Raw genomic sequence first — 19,857 nt, forward strand, 5'->3', positions numbered from 1 at the left:
TGTTGTAGACACAGATTACACCTGAAATGCATGTGTTCCAAATAACGATATGGTATTTATAAAAGGTGTGATTTTGCTTGACTTCTCACTCTATACAATTCCAAGCAACTGACACGCAGGTAAACAGACTTGAGCTGAGAAAACTGTGTGCCGGTGGCGGATGTGATAGTAGGCTGCTTGCTGCTTATCAACACATCCATCCATCCATCCATTCATTATCCAACCCACTACATCCTAACTACAGGGTCACGGGGGGGGTCTGCTGTGGCCAGTCCCAGCTAACACAGGGCGCAAGGCAGGAAACAAACCCTGGGCAGGGCTCCAGCCCACCGCAGGGCACACAGTAGGATCACCTATGCACCTAACCTGCATGTCTTTGAACTGTGGGAGGAAACCGGAGTACCCAGAGGAAACCCATGCAAACTCCATGCAGGGAGAACCCGGGAAGCGAACCTGGGTCTCCCAACTGTGCTGCAGCAGCAGCGCTACCCACTGCGCCACCATGCCGCCGCCTTATCAACACATTTAAAGGACAAAAGACACTGATGGAGAGATGCAAAGCGATTTAAGGTGGGACGGATGTACAAGTTTTTTTCGTAGGCTCTGGTAATTCTAGTGTTAATGTGGTTTATGTGGGCGGAATAAGAAAGGGAGGAATCAAAAATGACACCAAGATTCTTTGCAGTAGAGGCAGGTCTGATGAGATCACTGCCAAGATGGACTGGGAAGGGGCTCATTTTATTAAGTTGCACTTTAGTCCCAACTTGCAGGAGGTCAGTTTTGTTTCAGTTTAATTTTAAAGTTCTGCTCCATCCAGGTATTAATTTCACTGAGGCAGGTTGTGAGCTGAGAAAGCACTGATGAAGTTCCACTTTTAACATTGAAATAAAGTTATAATAAAGAGGGCGGAGGACAGAGTCCTGAGGAACTCCTTGTGTGACTGGCGCCGAGATGGATCTGCTGTTGCCAAGACTAACAAACTCTTTCCTATCCGTTAGATAGTACTTGAACCACTGGAGGGCAGTGCCAGAGATACCCAGCATGTTCTCCATTCTGGACAGTAGAATGTCATGTCTGACAGTGTCAAATGCTGCACTGAGGTCTAATAGAATTAATATGCTGGTTTGTCCAGAGTCTGCTGCCATAAGCAAATCATTGGTTACCTGTAGCAGAGCAGTTTCACATCTGTGCTGCGCCCTGAAACCAGACTGAAAGGGTTCCTTCAAATTATAAGTTAAATAGTTGGTTGAGTTGGGAAGCTACAACACGTTTAAGAACTTTTGACAGAAAAGGTAAGTGAGGAAATAGGCTGAAAGTTAAGATTGTCGGCATCAAGACCAGACTTTAACATTGGGGTTACAGAAGCTTTTTTTAAAGTGAGCAGTACAGAGCCAGTGTCAAGGGATGAGTTTTGTTATTGTAACAGTTGGGATTATGGCATGAAAGCAGAATTTAAGTAGTGTGCTGGGGATGGGGTCCAGTACACAAGTAGTCTGCCTCATTTTGCAAAGCAGGTTATTAACAAACGCAGATATGACTGGTGAGAACTTAGAGATGGAGTGGGAAAATGGGGAGAGATATAAACAGATGTATTTATGTTGGTTGAATTATTTAGATCTTTAATTTTGTTACAGAAAAAGTGGAGGAATTCATCACAGACTTCAGTAGAAGAGGTAGTTGGGCCAGATGCGGGTTTGATTAGTTTTATTAACTACAGAAAACAAAACCCTTGGGTTATTGTGGCCACTTTCTATTATTCTGCCATAGTGGGTGTTCTTAGCAGCAGTTAGTGCTTCTCTGTAAGCTCTTAGGTGGTCAGAGAAAGCCTGGATGTGGACTTTGAGGCCAGTCTTGCATGACATTCTCTCAAGGCGTAGGCCAGCTGCTTTCATAGATCGCAATTTTGAATTCTACCATGGAGCTGAACGTTTAAAGGAAATCTTTGTTTTAAAGGAGCTGTTTTATTTAATGCTGAATGAAGGGCTGTTTTATAGTGGTCAACAAGACTATCTAGTGTTGACGGAATAGGTGCAGACAGTAAAAGATCAGAAATGGATTCAGAAAGGATAGAGGGACAGATATTTTAAAGGTTTCTGTAAGAAATTTTTCGTTTACAGGTAAGAAGAGGGAGAGGCAATGAAACGGTGAAAAGTACTGCTCTATGGTCAGTAAAGTATGGTCTGCTCTAAATGTTGGCAACAGAGTCCAGAAGTAAAGATCAGATCCGATTATATGACCACCAGAGTGGGTGGGGAAATCAACATGTTGTGTCAAGTCAAAACAGTCCAATAAGGATAGGAATTCATTTCTTGGTTTAGATATAGTAATGTCAATATGTACGTTGAAATCACAGACAAGGATAATTCTCCGAGAGTAAGAGCTTAGGTGGGTTAAAAGTTCATTCAGATCAGATTAGAAGGATGCATTGTATTTTGGAGGACGATAAAGAACACTGAATGAGACAGAACTTGATTCCGTTATTGGTTTAAGAGCCAGGCACTCAACAGACAATGGACAGTCAATTGGGATTCATTTGATGTGTAAATCTACTCTGACAATTACTGCAAGTCCACTGCCTTGTCTTGAGCTGTGTGGAAAGTGAATCCAGGTGGTGTCGCCTCCGTGAGAGACGCAAATTTATTCGGTTTTTGCCAAGTCTCCGTTAAACACAGTATATCAAGGTTGGTGTTGGTGATGAATTCTGACAGCGCACCAATGCTTTGCCATTAAGAGATCTTGAATTAAACAATACAATATTAGTTACAAGAACAGAATGCAAAAACATCCTTGAGACTGCCTGGCTTCAGCTGGGTGAGAATACCTTCAGCCAGTAGTTTGTCATAATCATGCTAACATAGGCAAGAAAATTTGGATTGAAGCTTTTGGCTATGAGTGCTTTCAGGGCAATAAATCTACACAAGGCCTTTCCTAACTTTTGAAATTTAATTACAGGAATCAATAAGGTCTAGAAATGAGAACAGCAAAATTCTGTAATGTGGTGTGTTCTATGACAGCAAAGTAATTTGTGTTGTGCTTTATAATATGTTAGGAGAAATTTTAATTTTTTAGTTGGCTGAACTTGCACTTTTGAATGTTCAGTTTCCATATGACTAAGTTGGCTGCAGACTAAATTTCTTCAATTAAACTGAACAGAAAACAAGGATACCCTGACCGTAAATTGATGGGTAAACTTTTTAAGCAAAACCAGGGAATGTGTGTACAAAAACAAAAAAAGGGGGAAGCCTGGAAATCACTAATAGAAACTAAACCCAAGATGTGAGACAGAAATGTAAGAAGAAACTTTTTGAGCATAACTAAGGGATTCACGTAGAGAAACAAATGGTCAAGCCAGGAAATCACTAATAGAAACCGAAGGTAAGATGCGAGGCATAAATCGGGGTTGAAAGAACAAGGAAGAGGTAAAAACAGAATGAAACACACAAGAATATTAAGAGCAGACATTTTATTTGATAGTTTTGGTATCCACAGATCTATTAAGGACTGTATCCAGCAGGAGGTGCTTTTTCTCCCCTGGGATGCGTTTCTTGATGCAAAACTGACTTGAACCAATACTATCCCTTTTGCACCCATGGCAGAAAATAATTACAAGAGAGAGATATGGTACATCCTAGCCAAGTGGGAGAATGCTGACACACAGATGTCCCATTCAGTGAGAAATGTCTGTGGCATAGTCGTGCTGGATTCTCGTCATTATAAACACTCACGTAATTTAGATATTCATACAATTCATGCCAGATATGGGAGCCTGCCAGAAGCACTGGCAGGTTATTAATACCTTCACAGACTCTGGGTTTTTTAAACCAAACTGGTCAAGCAGACATCAGCACCTTTTAAAATAACCTGCTTGTGTCCTTCACGTTTTCTGCCCATCTCCCTAACCTAACTTACAGCTGTCATTTGTCAATCTCCCTGGCAGCCTCTCTCAGCTGAATTGCATGACTTTGTGAAATTTCACAAATTACATTTGGCACAAGTAACCTTGCTACAGTCCACTCTTTGACAGTTTAATTTGTGAATATTCTAAAAAATCATGTCTAATGTTCCGTGGGAAATGGAGTGTACCTAATTCTTTAGCAAGTATACATGATCTGTTTACATATTACAGCTACAAATGACAAACATAACTAGTTACATTTAACATATTCTAAGTGGATGGTGATCACTTAGTGAAAAGTCTCTCAAATGGTGTATTTGGAGATTTCCTTATTTTTTTCTGCAGTGGTGAGTATATTCTTTCTCATGTTGTCTTGCATTACTTACTTAGTGTTTTAACTGAATATCACTGGGCCCTGTCAGTGGGGACCATGACCTCGCATTACATTATGAATCTATAAAAAACCATAGTGGACTCCTTTGGCACTTAACCTTTTCTATCTAAAGTATGTGGATATATGTGCCCACCCTTTTTGGTGTCCGATCCCATTTAATGAGTTATAATAGTTATAGCACAAATCAGATGCTGTTTGTAGTATTTTAGATGTATTGCTAGGATTATTATCCATGGTCTTTACTAGTATTATTGAATAATTTTTTAGAGAGAAAACATTCCACTATACTCTATCCTACTCAACTTCACTTTGGGATGCTCTATTCCCCTTTGGTTTACAATCTCTACATATAATCTTCATTTGGATCTTGATCTTTGTTTGTCCGCGAATGAATTGGAAGAAGCTAGATGGCAGTAGAGAGACCGCTAAAACATAGGCATTGCATTAAGAATCTCCTCCAGGCTTATACTACTGAAGATTGTAGTACTCCAGTCACACCTCAAAACACAGACATTCAAACTAAACAAATTGTTGTGCTTTAAAGTAACTAAACAGATCTTCATTTAGATCTTGATCTTTGTCCGCGAATTCCACGCATGCGTAGACCACCTTCCAGTTTAGTACGTTATTACTCACGGATGTCAACAATGTGCCAGAATAACGAAAGGGGTGGTGGACAGTGTTACGCTGGTTAGCTCCTGAGGCCTGGTTAGAGAATGAGATTGCCGAAGATAAAAGGTACGTGCCTATGTAACATATGAATGAAAGAAAGACGGTGGGTAAAATGAATGACAACATAACGGCACGTTCCGGAAATTTTATTATTATGTTGTAGCCGGCGAGTGCTGCGCGTCTCACAGTTGTACCGTGGCTTGCTCACATGTCAGTGAAGTGATCCCTATTTATGCTTTAAAGAGCCTGGATACCTATGTCTCCCCTTTTATAATCATTGCTCCGTGTATATTGCCTTACTCATTGGATTTCCGCAAAGCAACCTGCGAGATTGGAAAAAGGTTGAGAAGACATTGTGAGAGGAAACGATAGTGTCGTGAAAACGAGACGGACTGTGAACAGACAGAAGCAGAAATGCTCCTACACCACCACATTATTACTATTCGGACAGTGATTCCAAGTAGGCCGTTCCTATCGAATCAATATCCAAGGGTTTTCTTTTGTAATTTTGTTTCCCTTATAAAAAATCATAATGCTGTGCGACGAAGGGCCCAGTTCACGACTGGCAGCCGCGTTTAAACAGGGAACCCTCCACGAACAACTTTAACACGCGCAACGTAGTTGGGTGCACATGGCTAGTTCAATATAATTGGTTGTGATTTATGCATGTCTTCATACCCTTGTGCTCCTCTTATAATATTTTCAAATAGTTTTTTTCTAAACTTACTATACATGACTTTTTCAACCCAGTGGTTTGTAAATGAGTCTTTTCTTGGTGTCTTTGTAGATCCCACTGAACAAATGTGTGGCTGGAACAGAAACTAAACAGTCTGATTGCCATTACAGAGCAAATGAGATGCAGACATGTTGACTTTTCCATTCACCAGAGTAACACTTCATCTTGCATGTGATACAGCAGTCACTCGTGAGAGTCCTTGCATCCAACAGATGCCATCTCATCTCTTTACTTAAGTGGCATTTCATAGTCTGTGTTGCAAATCTATAAACAGTTCTGCAACAAATGTGTTCACAACCATATTATGCCATCCGGTTTACTTAGCTGGGCTTAGATCTTGTTTTATACTGTTCTTCCTGTCTGGGTAAGCAAGTTATTTCTTCACCAGCTATTAAGCATGTGCAGCAGACCAAGAGTCATTGGTATAGTACAGTCACTTTGAATCTTCTTGACACCACCTTTTCTTTGTTGGTAAAACACCACCACTGAGTTATAGAGAGTTGAACAACCAGTAAATTGAGTATTCAAACTAAAATACTTGCTATACTAATAGGGTTAAAAAAGATGAAGGGTTGAGCAAATGCATAACACAACTTCATATTGTGCATCATGAATGACAACTAGAGAGACACTAATATTGCAAGTTTACATTTTGAACCAGATTAGTGCAAATGTTTCTTCTTTAGTATAATATACTAAACAAAATAAACACATTGCATCAGTTATCCATCACAGATATCTTAAACTATAACAAGATGCTAAATATTTTAACTTATGGGTGTATTTATTTTTATCTATAAAGCAATACCTTACAACAAACTGTAGCTTATCAAGATACAAATATATGTTAAATTATTACAAAAGCACAGTTTCTAACCTCTATCTTCATATAGCACATTTTCTGATGTATAACTGACTTGATGCTCAACCCATCTAAGTACATTATCACGGAGCACTAACCTTACAATATATTGATGTATACACAAAAGCTTCATAAAATTAACCACTAAGAGTTAAAACAATGAATGCACATTTCAGCTCTACAATACATTTCATTATTACTAAAGTAATAAAATTTTCCTGTACATTAAAGTATGTAAACCTTTTTCTCTTACTGTATTGTATATGAAGACTGGAGTAGGAAAACAATATTGCATGATATAATATTTCAGAGCTTGTTTGTGCCTCACACATTATATTTTGTATCGGTTTGAACATTTTATTCTACAGAATGTCAAACCCTTACAACTTGCACACTTAAGCCTAAACTTCCAATTAAACTTGTTTTTCATGCAGCTTGTATTGCTAGTATTCTGAGTGTTCCATCAATTGGTCACAGAGTGTTTGCGAATTTGGAGAAAAAGAACATCTATAGTTTTGAAGTTCTAAATCTTTAATGCTTATAATACTTAATTGAAATTCAGATCTTACAATTCCTAACTGACCACGCTACAAGCTGTCCTGCAGTTTTTGCTGGCTTCACTAAAACTCAACAGGATCAGTAGGTCATTGCCTTTAACATTGCATCTGGTTTTTAAGCTACATCAGTGACAGTCCAGGCCCACTGACTAGTATACAGGATGAATTACCAATCAATATTTATTATTTTAATTTACTTGCTGTAGCATTTCTAAAAATTCAAGTGTATTGTATTACCATGTCTGTAATTTGGATATAATCCCATATTACTATGTGTGGTGTCCCCCGCCTTTGGGATCTACTTCACTTTACTAATTAGTCGGGTAACACACAAAGAAGCACATACTTTTTTGCACACAATGACATACGAGCAGGGCATCTGCCACCCTAGACCCTGAACAAGATTCTTTAATCCTCTTTAGACCCCTTTATCAACCAAAATACTCTTCTTTCATTTCTAACTAGATTTTATCCTGCTTCATTCCCAAGTAGCTTACTTGGCTAAGGCAGATGTACTTTATTTCATTAAAACAGGACAATATGCAGCACACTGGCGAAAACAACTGTTCATGGATGACAGCCTTCACTGTCCCTCTAACCGTGGCCTCCTGTCTTTGCATTTAGTTATACACTCTTTTTTTTTTAATCCATCATTCAATGAACTTGCACACTAATTGCCATTCATGCTTATATTTATCAGGTATAACAAACACCAAATAGCCTTTCAGGATGCAAGCTGGTGTTCATCGAATTGGGAGCACATCCAGTTCAACTTCTTGTGGCACTGGTCTCCAGTTGAAGGAGACTCCATGGTGAACCGAGTCAGCGGCAACAAAGAAGAAGCGTCTGTGGTGATCTAATTCTGCAGCAACAAAGGGAAACCACATGGTACGATACCACAGTGAGAAAGTATCCCAGAAAAAAAAGCTGTTTAGTCACAGAATATACCAACTCGGCACAAAAAAAACATAAGCTTGAACCTTCACTTTACGTTTCTAGTCAAAAGTGCTAACCACAGCACCACCACATGCTCCACCGTAATAGTTCCTAAAGCACACAAGCCTCCACACACACATTGGGCACATTTTGATTCTTACAAGAAATTATCTTGTCTTTCATCATTATCAGAAGAACATTTTTCCTTAAAACTTGATCAGGATTTGAAAGGATGTTTTGCACATTTGACTAGTTTTAAACAAAAGCGGAGACATTTTTCATTTCACTAGTTTAACCCAAAATTTCTTTTAGTTCAGATTTCTTATGTGAGAAGTTTTAAATCCATACTTACACTATGAAGGTATCCATTGGATATGGCCAGTACTGTCAGGAAGGTAACTTGGAGACATGCTTCTCATTGCAAGGTTAAAACCAATTCTTATTTGTTCTTTTTCCAATTTAAGTCAGAGCTCTTTATATTTTAGCCTTATTTGTGTACACAATCTGCTGTTTCTTTTTTAACAATTCCTTATAGAGACAGTATAGTAGTATAAGCTTGTACATTTAAGCAGTACTTACTAGATAACTTCAATAGCTTTTTAGTTTCTGTGTGTTTTCGATTTCCTTCAGGATGGCATAGTAACATTTTTAACACATGTTTCATGATACATTTTAGTATATAATATGCATTAACCTTTTCCCTTTAAAGCTTCAAACTGCTATAGGAATGACAGAGGGTGACAGCAACGGTTGCATAGCTTATGAGCTGTGTTTTTAATGGGTGGATGAATCACATATTTTGTATTTATATCGGGCCGCAATTATGCTGGTACTTAATGCCAATAGAGTTTTCTACAATTCTTTTAGTGAGTGCAATTGAAACTTTCTGAGCTTCATCGGCATTGAAGCTGTTCATTTTAAAGTGATTGACTGCCAGCCCTTACCACATGGGTGACTCGTCTGTCAACAAGGTAACATAATGTATACCTGCTTGCACATTCCACATATATGCATGCACCGACTCTTAGCATGCAGTTTCTTGTAATTTTTCTAATGAATTTTCTAATGGTTAACAGTGTAACATAACCGTGTTCCTCAACATGGGGCTTATTTTCTACCAGTCTTTGGACATCCGTAAGTCAGCCAATTTTTTTTTTCCCCACAACCGCCTTCCCCCATCATATCGCAGTGAAGATCCCAGTTCAACCTAAGTATATCTGTAGTATTTGTTGTTGAACTAAGATGATGGATGTCATATGCCAGACTAGAATGTCTTTTTACTTCTCCACTTTTCCTTATCCATTGGACCCCTCAGTCCAACATGCATACATGCTGTATGAGTACTGCTTCCCCAACATTTTATACCTAGCTTAAACCCACCAACTTATGCCTGCGGGGAAACCAGCTCCCACTAAGTGTTGCTAGGATGTCAGAATTGTCACGAAGCCATGGATGTCCATGGTCTCTATCCACAATAAGGCCGGTCCTGCTGGCGTTACAATTAAAGTGGCTATAGTATAAATCTGTATCCTGTCAACTACACCAATTTGTATTCAGCAGTGGTTGCTGTTTCTTGATGCTGAACTGTAAAGAACCAGTACCATCCTTTTTATACCCATGGTGGAGAATAATTACAAGAGAGCAATATGTTACAAAAAGATATGTATTTAAATTGCTTTAAAAGATAACATTAATTCCCAGAATATAATGCATAATCCTAAACATATTCAGGCCAGAGAGAAGCAAAGGGACATCCCAGCCAAGTGGGAGAATGCTGGCACACAGATGTCTCATCCAGCAAGGAATGTTGGCGGCATAGTCAGACGCCTCTGATGTCGTGCTGGAGCCTCCTTATTATAAACGCTTGCATAATCACATCTTCATAGAATTAATGTCAGTTATGGACGACAACCAGAAGAACTGGCTGGTTATTAATACCTTTACAGACTTGTTTTTTTACATATTGGTCAAGCAGACATCTGCTCCATCTTAAAATAACCTGCTTGTGTCCTTCACATGTTTTCTGCCCATCTCCTTAACACTAGAATTACCAGAGCCTACGAGAACTTGTAAATCCATTCTCACCTCTCTGTCCGCGTCTTTTGTGCTGTAAATATGCAGATTAAGACGAGCACTGCTGTTCCATCCCCCCACCGTCGCAGACCGTTCACAAAGTTCTCCCAGCTCATGCCTTGTTTGATTATCTGGGAGTGAACTGCTGGAGTTTTAGAGTGGAAATAATAGATTGTCATTTGGAATACAGGCATTTCATGTGTGTTCCGTTTCTACAGTAACCTGTGTAAGCACATTGTTAAAACTTTTTCATATTTTAGTAATAAATGTTACAAAATGTAGGCATAAACTCTAGAATGTGTGAAGCCTGAAGTCCAAAGATCAAATACACTTTCACGAAAGGTTCAAGGACAATACAACCACTTCCGTAGCATAGCGGTAAGATTTGCTGACTTATAATCAAGAGTCCCCGGTTCGATCCCGAACTGCCTCCTATATTTGCCATTTTCAGTAGTGAGCTGCTCTTATTGTTGTTATACAGTGCTCATATACATTTGGTTTGTGTCTGTAACAGACTGTGTATATTTATAGTACTGTACTTGTAAAAGTTAGCTTTTTTTTTTTTTCTCTCAAGTCACAATACATACTACCACCCTAGGGATCTGACACTGTTAGTTTTTGTTTGAAACTGGGAATAACTGTAGATGTGAGTAGTGTTTTGAGGTGATTGAACTGGACATTCTCTGATCTGGAGGTATAAAAGCTGACACATACAAGAGCTGGTGAATCTGCCTTCGTATCTCACCGTCACTTTTTTTAAAATTTTATTTTTGAGTGCTCCTCCATCATGCAGAATTGGTATGCACCTTATGGTTTATGATGTCAAAAAAAAAAAAAACAGACGTAGGTATATATGATATTTTGAATTATTCATTTTATGTCCTTTTATCAGGTCAGTTAGGCACAATATCATCAAATTCAAATGCAAAACCTGCTCCTAAACGACGAGTTCTGAGCAAACAAACAACCAACGGAATCCTCAAACTCAAACCTCAAATTCAAGTATAAAATAGTATATAATCTATAACAAAACCATATCAAGAAATTCTCCTACTATCCTGGGTAGTATGGTGTCCTTTTATAATATGAAAAATCAGTAGAAGGGACCCCATATTGCGTTTAAAGTGTCATCGGAATTTAATAGGTGTTCCAGGCAATTCACAAAACGGCGAAGCCGAACCTGTTCTCACCGTGATATCTTGGAACTGTCAACTGGTGGATTCCTCCAGATTTATGTAAAGTATGCACTCAAGTAGAAACAGTACAACGCTTGCGTAGCAGGAGCATCCGTTGCAGCGTGCGTCACGTCACGTGAAGTCTAAACCCAGCCTAATAGGTGACACGATTTGAAGTGTTTAAAATTATGAAAGGAATTAGTACAGTGGATTGAGACTGTTATTTTAAAATGAGTTCATCAAGAACACGGGGACACAGTTGGAAACTTTTGTAAATTTCGCACAAACCATAGGAAGTTTTTCTTTACACAAAGAACAATAGACACTTGGAATAAGCTACCAAGTAGTGTGGTAGATAGTAAGACGTTAGGGATTTTCAAAACTCGACTTAATGTTTTTTAAAAGAAATAAGTGGATAGGACTGGCAAGCTTTGTTGGGCTGAATGGCCTGTTCTTGTCTTAGAGTGTTCTTCCACCTCGGCAAACATAAGAGCAGTGAATTTAATTTATATACTTTAATAACACCAAAGCCAGAAAGATCCTTAAATAGATCTTAATAGAAGTTCAAGTCACGTTGTTCTTTGCTTTGGATTTCTGAGTACTTTAGGCACCTTGTTGCTTTAGAATTATTTGAATTAACTACTGTGTAACCAATAAGAGAAGATTATGTATTTCCTCAGTTACCATTAAATACTTTGTACTGTATATTGAACAGATTTAATGTTTTATGAGAGTTACCTTCCTTATAATTTAAATGTGTGTAGTACAAAATTGCTTGAATTTTTACATTTTTCTTTTGGGTTCTCTAATCTTGAAGATTATAGTTTTTATATACAGTATACAAATGTATGTAAAATGTTTTATTGAACTCAGTTTTTGAATGCCATTTTGTTACTGAAGTTCACTAACATTGTTTTTTGTAAACAGAGCTGCAGAAAACTGATTACATGGTGTTTGCTGGGAGGCAGTATTGTTTGGGAGACAAATGTCAGGTAAATGTTTCAAGTTTTTATTTTACCAGAAAGTTGTGTAAATGAGTTTACAATGTTTAAGTTGTTAATCCATGTATGTCATATGACGGCTTCAAGATTACCTATCTAGACTCCCTTTTATCAAGGAAAAAAATGTCAGCTTCCATTTAAGGACTAGTATGTTCCAAAAATAGCAATCCCCAGCTTATTTTTTTTTTTTTTTTGGTACATAGAGGATAAAAAAAACAGATTGTGATCAGGGAATATCCATTAACCCTTTAAACTAGGCCTAATTTATGTCAATTTTCTGCCACTTTAACTGGCTATAACTTCTTGTTGTACCCTTCGAAATAAAGGTCAGATGTTTCCTTTTCAGACTTTCTTTTTGTACCTGGGGAACTAGTTATGTTGTACACAAGTTGCACAATTCAGTAGCATTTTTACCACAAATGAACGTTGAATGTGATTTTTCTTTTACTTAACATAGGTGTTGAAATACACTTCAACAATGTCTACGAATGTGTCCGGAACTCCCAGAAACAATATCTACAAGTAATATTTCTAGGGGTTGTGTTTTTTTTAAACAGTACAAAAAATTGGAATTCTTTTTCTCTAGTTTTACAATTTTCAAATAAGGATCCATAGCATACATACAGTATCTGCTATCGAAGACCCATGGCATGCGTATTATTCTGAAGGGTAAATCTTCTTTTGTAGAATTTCTTTACCAACTACAGTATATATTATGACAATGTATCCTAATTACATCAATGCAAGACAACTTTATAAAAAATATTCTGAAATATAGTAGGTGTCATTTAAAAAAAAAAAAAAATACCCCTCTCATTTAGTAGTCAGATTATACACAAATTTAATAAGAACATTCAAGAAAGCCTTTGGTCTGGAGCAACAACAACAACATTTATTTATATAGCACATTTTCATACAAAAAAATAGTTCAAAGTGCTTTACATAATGAAGAAAAATAAAAGACAAAATAAGAAATTAAAATAAGACAACATAAGTTAACATAGGAAAAAGAGTAAGGTCCGATGACCAGGGAGGACAGAAAAAAACAAAAACTACAGACGGCTGGAGAAAAAAATAAAATCTGCAGGGGTTCCAGGCCACGAGACTGCCCTGTCCCCTTCTGGGCATTCTACCTTACATAAATGAAATAGTCCTCTTTGTATTTGGGGTTCTCACAGACGGACTTGATGATGATGGTCACGCAGACTTCTGGCTTTTTAATCCATCATTGTTGGAACATCACGGTGTTTTGAGTAGATGGTGGTGGTGCGGCACCACCAAAAGAACACTGGAAAAAGAAACCGGAGAGAGTAGGGGTTAGTACAGATTTTAGAGCCACCATGAATAGTTATTATAATGACCTAGCCAACCCGCGGCGTACCATACGCCGCATAATCAAGCCGGTTTTTAAATTTTTAAGCACAGGGAGAAAATTTAACATTTGCAAAATCGGTAATGTAATAAATCGGCAAGAAAAGCAACATTGTGACAATGCACGGAACCAACCAACACACAATCATCCGTGCGGCGTAGCGAGGTGGGAGGGGGGTGTGTACAAAGTGCAGGAGCATCTAAGAAGATGCATGTTTGTCGCAGATGCGAATTGCTGTATGTAGCGTGTACAACACTTTGCTATGCTGCACGCGGTCGTGCGTCGTAACCGAAAACTCGTTTTTTAAAGACTGCTCACTTCATTGTGTTTTAACCTCAGTTGTAAAGGAATGTTTTAATGATACCATGGGATACCCCTCGTAAACAGTTTTACACGCTGCATATGGCAATTCACCTCCGCGAGAAAAATGCCTCTATTAACAGTCAACGTGTGGGAGGGGGGTGTGTACAAAGGGTAGGGACGAAAACAGTGGGAGCGTATGAGTCGCACTTAGTGGCAATTCCACGGTTTGCAGCCCGAATGGGGTTCAACGGCTTACCCACGCCTAGACACGCTCAATCTCATGCATAATTATTTATTGAATGCTAAACACTTGTGGAAAGACACGGTTGTCTAAAACAGGTTAGTGTGAGAATACAACAGTAAGTCAATGAAAAGATGGAACTCTGGAGAGAGCAAAATACAACACAATAGTGAACCCGCGGCATAACAAACGCCGCATAATTATTTATTGATGGTTGAACACTTCTGGAAAGACACAGGGACACCCCTCGCAAACTGTTTTACACACTGCATACAGCGAATCACATCCGCAACATGATTTTTCCTAGATGGTCCTGTCGCGTCCACCCTCGCACTCGAAGCATACACACTGCCTGCTCATGTGCCCGGTCGCAAGCCGCGTCCAGCCTCGTTCTCGAAGCATACACACCGCCTGGTCATGTGTCCGCTCGCAAGAGAAACTCACGGAGAGCCGCCCACCAGCTGCCTGTGTGTGTGCGCCTCTGTCTGTCTCTGGCGCGGCTTTCTCTTGCGCTGCCTCTGTGTGAGAAGGTCAGCTGCTGACAGAGCGTCTTGACTGTTGCAGGGCCTGCATTGGTGAAGCAGGTGAGACGGTAATGAAACAGAGGCACAGGGCTTATTGGTTTTTAAAGACTGATTCCTTCATTGTGCTTTAACCTCAGTTTTAAAGGATTGTTTTAAGGATCCCATGGGATACCCCTCGCAAACCGTTTCACACACTGCATATGGCGATTCACCTCCGCGAGAAACATGCCTCTATGAACAGTCAACGTAGCTCGGAGGTACATGACATTAACCTGACCTGCACTGCATGTGGCCTCTACGACAGACGAACATAAATGACGCCATTTTTTCTGTGTCGCGTCTGAGTTGGTGGGCGTGGCCCTGTGAGTTGTCGTCGTATCCAATGGTCTTGGAGTTGGTGGGCGTGGCTCCTTCCTGTGTGCGCCATAGGTGTCTCACTTGTCGGCTTAGTGAATCCACGCCCCTTTCGGCGTGCTTTTCATGGTTGTCTTGCCTTAGTGAATTATATATATAGATTCCGGCGTGCTTTTCATGGTTGTCTTGCCTTAGTGAATTATTATATATATAGATTGGATATACAGAGTATCAGGATTAAATTACAGTGAAGTTATGAGAAGGCCATGTTAAAAATGTGTTTTCAGCAGTTTTTTGAATTGCTCCACTGTATTAGCCTGGCGAATTCCCATTGGCAGGCAATTCTAGATTTTAGGTGCATGACAGCAGAAGGCTGCTTCACCACTTCTTTTAAGCAGGGTTGCTGTAACACAGCAATTCACCATCTTTTAGAGAAGCAAGTTAAACTTTTCAATGTGGTTTTGGTGGTATGCAGTACTGCATTTTAATGGCAAAACAGTGTACTTTAATTAAAACAGTGAGGAAATGAATGATTGTATGCAGTATTTCAAAGAGTTTGGTTTGTTTGGTCCTGCCAGCTGCTCCAAACCAATGGAGCCGAATTTAAAGAGTTAAGCTAAATACTTTTTTTCCCCTGAGTTATTTAAACAAGAACTTAAACATCTACACACTCAAGTTGTATTGTAAGCTATTGTATTTTATGCGAATCTTTGGTTATGATAGGTGCTTCATTGTCAAGCAGTGTTTTTGATAACTTGACGATAATGTTGATGACAGTGACTAATACAAAATTTGTGGGTTATTTGAAGTATGTCTGTTTTGGAAGCTGTGATATATTAGCATGGGGCCAAAGTGGAATGCAGAAGGCCTAAGCAGTTATCCAGCTGCATTTTTTTTTTTTTACAATGATGTTTTGTTTATGAAAAATTTTCATACAACAAAATGACTTTTGTTTACTTTAGCCCAGCTCTGTCCACCAACAAGGAAAATGTTTTGTTTTTTTTTTTTGTTTTGTTTTAATTTGTCTCTTGATTTTAGTGTACATTTTACATAAATGGCAACACTTGGTTATTTCCATCTAATATGTTTGTCTTTTTATAAGTAGTGTCTTGTTTTTATTATTTTCCACTAGTGCATTTTCTGTAAATATTTGAAATCTGCTTGCCAAGATCATCTATAATCTTGTTGATTTCACTTCAATTGTTTTCTTGTGTGTCTTGTAATCATTGATTATGAAAGGTGAAAACAAGTGGTTATATTTGTTGTTTTTTAATAAATTGATACAATAATGCAAACAAATCATGTGGGTTTCTCACAGGAACTATTATTTGACAGTATGTAGACATGAACTTGGGGCACTTGCCAAGTCTGATTTTGGTACTGTGATTGGCAAGTGTGAATGTGGGCATTAGTAAACCCAATTCTGTCTAAAATTGGTTTCTGCCTTTTCTGAAAGTACTAGGCTTGCAGAAGTGCTGTCGGGCTACATCTGCTAATTCACCAAAGTCTGTAGAGCCATTCTGTTGAATGTGACACTCACTTTGTCAAGTTATGTACGAAGGTGAATTGGTGCAACAAGCTATTAATTGCTGATTTGCTCTTGTGACAAGAAATACTCTCCCAACATTATAAAGGTTTGGGGCAGCCACCCATATATTATATCCTGGCTGCAAAAGTTTGAAAATAATTGAGCAGAGATATTCACAAGACTTAGTCCAAAACAGAACTCCCAGATTGGAGGTAAGATGGCGGTTTTAAAGGACCGGAGAGGAAGTGATGTCATCCAAGGTGCCGGATCCGGAAGTGACATCATCCAAGTTATTATAATTTGACTTTTAACCCTAATGCAGACAGCTGTTCTTCACTGGATAGACACCTGTCCGTTTCATTGATTACAATAAAAGTTATCCAACCCAATAAGTTGTTGCTGGATTTGAAATACAAGATGGCAAACTGAACATTTTGTTGCATATATGTACTTGCGTGGAAAGTTGGTTTTAAATAGTCTTTGTAGTGGATTCAGGTTTTAATGTGCGATGATGAAACTGAGATTTTAATGTTGCTTGAAACCCAATACGCGATTACCTATAAACAACTTGGGTAATTATGAAGAGCTGTGTGTATGTTTTTTGTTTTTTTTTTGGTATATATTGTAAAAAAAATTTAGCATCTTGATCACCTTAGTCACCTTAGATAAAGGTCTTAGTCAAGTAAATACTATTGTGAGCTTTATTATTTAAAACATTTTTTACATAATTTTGTTTTTTTATTTACTAATACTGCATCTTATTTTTCTTAAATTGAGTGTGGTTCAGTTCTATCAGAGTCTGCTGGCTAGAACCCTGATCATAATTGAAAAGTTTGGGGTGAAAAGTATAGCAAGACCCCTACTGAAATTGTGATTCTTAGCTTTGCCAAAAGCTCCTTTTTTTTCGGCTGCTTCTGTTACAGGTTGCCACAGCAGATCATCTTGTTCCATATCTTCCTGTCCTCTTCCTCTTGCTCTGTTACACCCATCACCTGCATGTCTTCTCTCGCCACATCTGTACACTTTCTCTTAGGCCTTTTCCTTTTGCCTGGAAGCTCTATCCTTAGCATCCTTTTCCAATTTTTTTCCAGCATCTCTCCTATGCACATGTTCAAAGAAATGCAATCTAGCCCCTCTGACTTTGTCTCCCAACCTTGCAACCTGTGCTGACCCTCTAATGTACTCATTTCTAGCCCTGTCCATCCGGGAGGGGCTCAGTAGAGCCACTGCTCCTCCGCATCGAGAGGAGTCAGATGAGGTGGCTCCGGCATCTGATCAGGATGCTTCCTGGACGCCTCCCTGGTGAGGTGTTCCGGGCACATCTAACCGGGAGGAGGCCCCGGGGATGACCCAGGACACGCTGGAGGGACTACGTCTCTCGGCTGGCCTGGGAATGCCTCGGGATTCCCCCGGTAGAGCTCATAGAAGTGGCCGGGGAGAGGGAAGTCTGGGCATCTCTGCTTAAGCTGCTACCCCCGCAACCCGATCTCGGATAAGTGGAAGAGGATGGATGGATATTTTCATTTTTTTTTTTTGCGCCAGTTTTATGTAATTTTGTGCAAGTATTGTAACGAACAGTTAGTGCAGACTAAAACTGAATATCTGAAGTGAATGCAAGATGTTGGCGAGTTGTTTAACAAATTTTTGTGATTTTTTTGAGTTTATAAAATTAGTGTAGATCAGGGGGCTTTTTGCATATCGGCTTATTTTACAATATAAACTTTGAAGTAAACTTAGTAAAGTAAAATTTGATTTTTGGAGGATTTGTTTTCCAACTTCAATTACTGAGCAGTGAATTCAGTGAGCGTTTTCGTGATTTCAGTTCACACGAACAGGACTTAGTGCTGTTTTCGTCACCATACTCTTACAACGTTGAGAATATCCAAATGGAATTGATTGAACTGCAGTCAGATTCTGTTCTGAAGGCAAAATACAATGAAGTTGGTCTGCCAGGCTTGTATGCTTACCTGCCACCCTCGTATGTGCAGATCTGTAAGTTGGCATCGAGAGTACTATCTATGTTCGGAAGCACTTACCTTTGTGAGCAATTGTTTTCGTTAATGAAAACTACCAAAATCCCACATTTCTCAAGACTTGCTGTCGAGCACCTTTCATCCCTTATAAAAGTTGCAGCTGCACAAGATTTCAAGCCTGATATTGGCGAACTGGTTACTATCAAGAGATGCCAAGTGTTGGGACAAAAGAAAGCTCTCTGACTGTAAGACTCCTATATAAGGACCTAGCTAAGAGGCTAAGACTCTAATTGTACGTTGTTGTACGGATATTGTATGGAAATCAATTGCTTTTCTTTAAACTCTAAGGCCTTGTTCACACGGGCGTTATGTTTTTGGATAAACGAACTTGCTCTGAACGTCCTAGACGTTTATGTTGCATTTTGTGGTGGCGATCGATTGACTTCTACACCGGCGTTCGTTTGTCTCTGTCTAACGCCAGCCTGCAGCCCAAATTGTAGTTTGTGTGTTAACCTGTGGAGGCAGTATCGGGAACTGGATATGAAAGCCCTTGTCGTTTTATTTGAGGTGCCTCCTTTCAATATGGACCATTTTGCTATGTTAGATATTAATCTTCTTGTTTTAAAATACTCGTAATACGGCGACGTAGGGAGAGAAAAATCGCCGCCGCTACCCGGTTCATCCTCTGACTGCACAACGTCGGGTTAAAGGAAGTTTTTTTTGTGCTTTATGAAGAAATGCGAAAATTTCCGCGCAAGTTTTTAAATTACTGTCGGATGTCGGTTTCCACTTTTGATTGTCTGCTGCAGCTGGTGCAATGCCACATTGCACGCCGATCAAGCAATATACGACTTGGTGTTAGCCCTGAAGAGAGACTACTTGTTACATTGAGGTAAGGAAACAGTAGTCGAGTGTGCGCTTACACCGGTGTTATGCACTGAAATGCCCCCCGCCATGGATTGCCCCCCCTGCATAATCGTTATCAAATATTATATTAGAACATAAATTAATAGGTTCATGGTTTACAAATTACATGAGACAATAAAATAAAATAAGCATATATGAAAATATATATGTTGTATATGAAAACATAAAAATATTAATATCATGGGATATATCCGGTCCTCCGAAGCGTAAAATAAACGCGCAGAAAATGAACTAGAAGCGGTTTCCTTGCGTTCGTTGGGTTTTGAACGCCAAGAAAAAGCTGCATGCAACTTTTTTTGATGCCGTATAAACGCGCTGCCGGACAAACGCACGT

General features: G+C 39.1%; 1 protein-coding gene across 3 annotated transcripts in view; it reads left to right on the forward strand.

The window, feature by feature from the left end:
- alg13 (ALG13 UDP-N-acetylglucosaminyltransferase subunit) overlaps positions 1–19,857 on the forward strand; it is a 137,759-nt gene that overhangs the window by 58,319 nt on the left and 59,583 nt on the right. For all 3 annotated transcript variants that reach the window (XM_039766547.1, XM_039766549.1, XM_039766548.1), the window contains exon 10: positions 12,228–12,292. In XM_039766547.1, the coding sequence (XP_039622481.1) occupies positions 12,228–12,292 (65 nt within the window). The remainder of the gene's footprint in view (positions 1–12,227; positions 12,293–19,857) is intronic.

Source organism: Polypterus senegalus, chromosome 10 (assembly GCF_016835505.1).
Source record: "Polypterus senegalus isolate Bchr_013 chromosome 10, ASM1683550v1, whole genome shotgun sequence".
In the NCBI taxonomy this organism is placed as follows: domain Eukaryota; kingdom Metazoa; phylum Chordata; class Cladistia; order Polypteriformes; family Polypteridae; genus Polypterus; species Polypterus senegalus.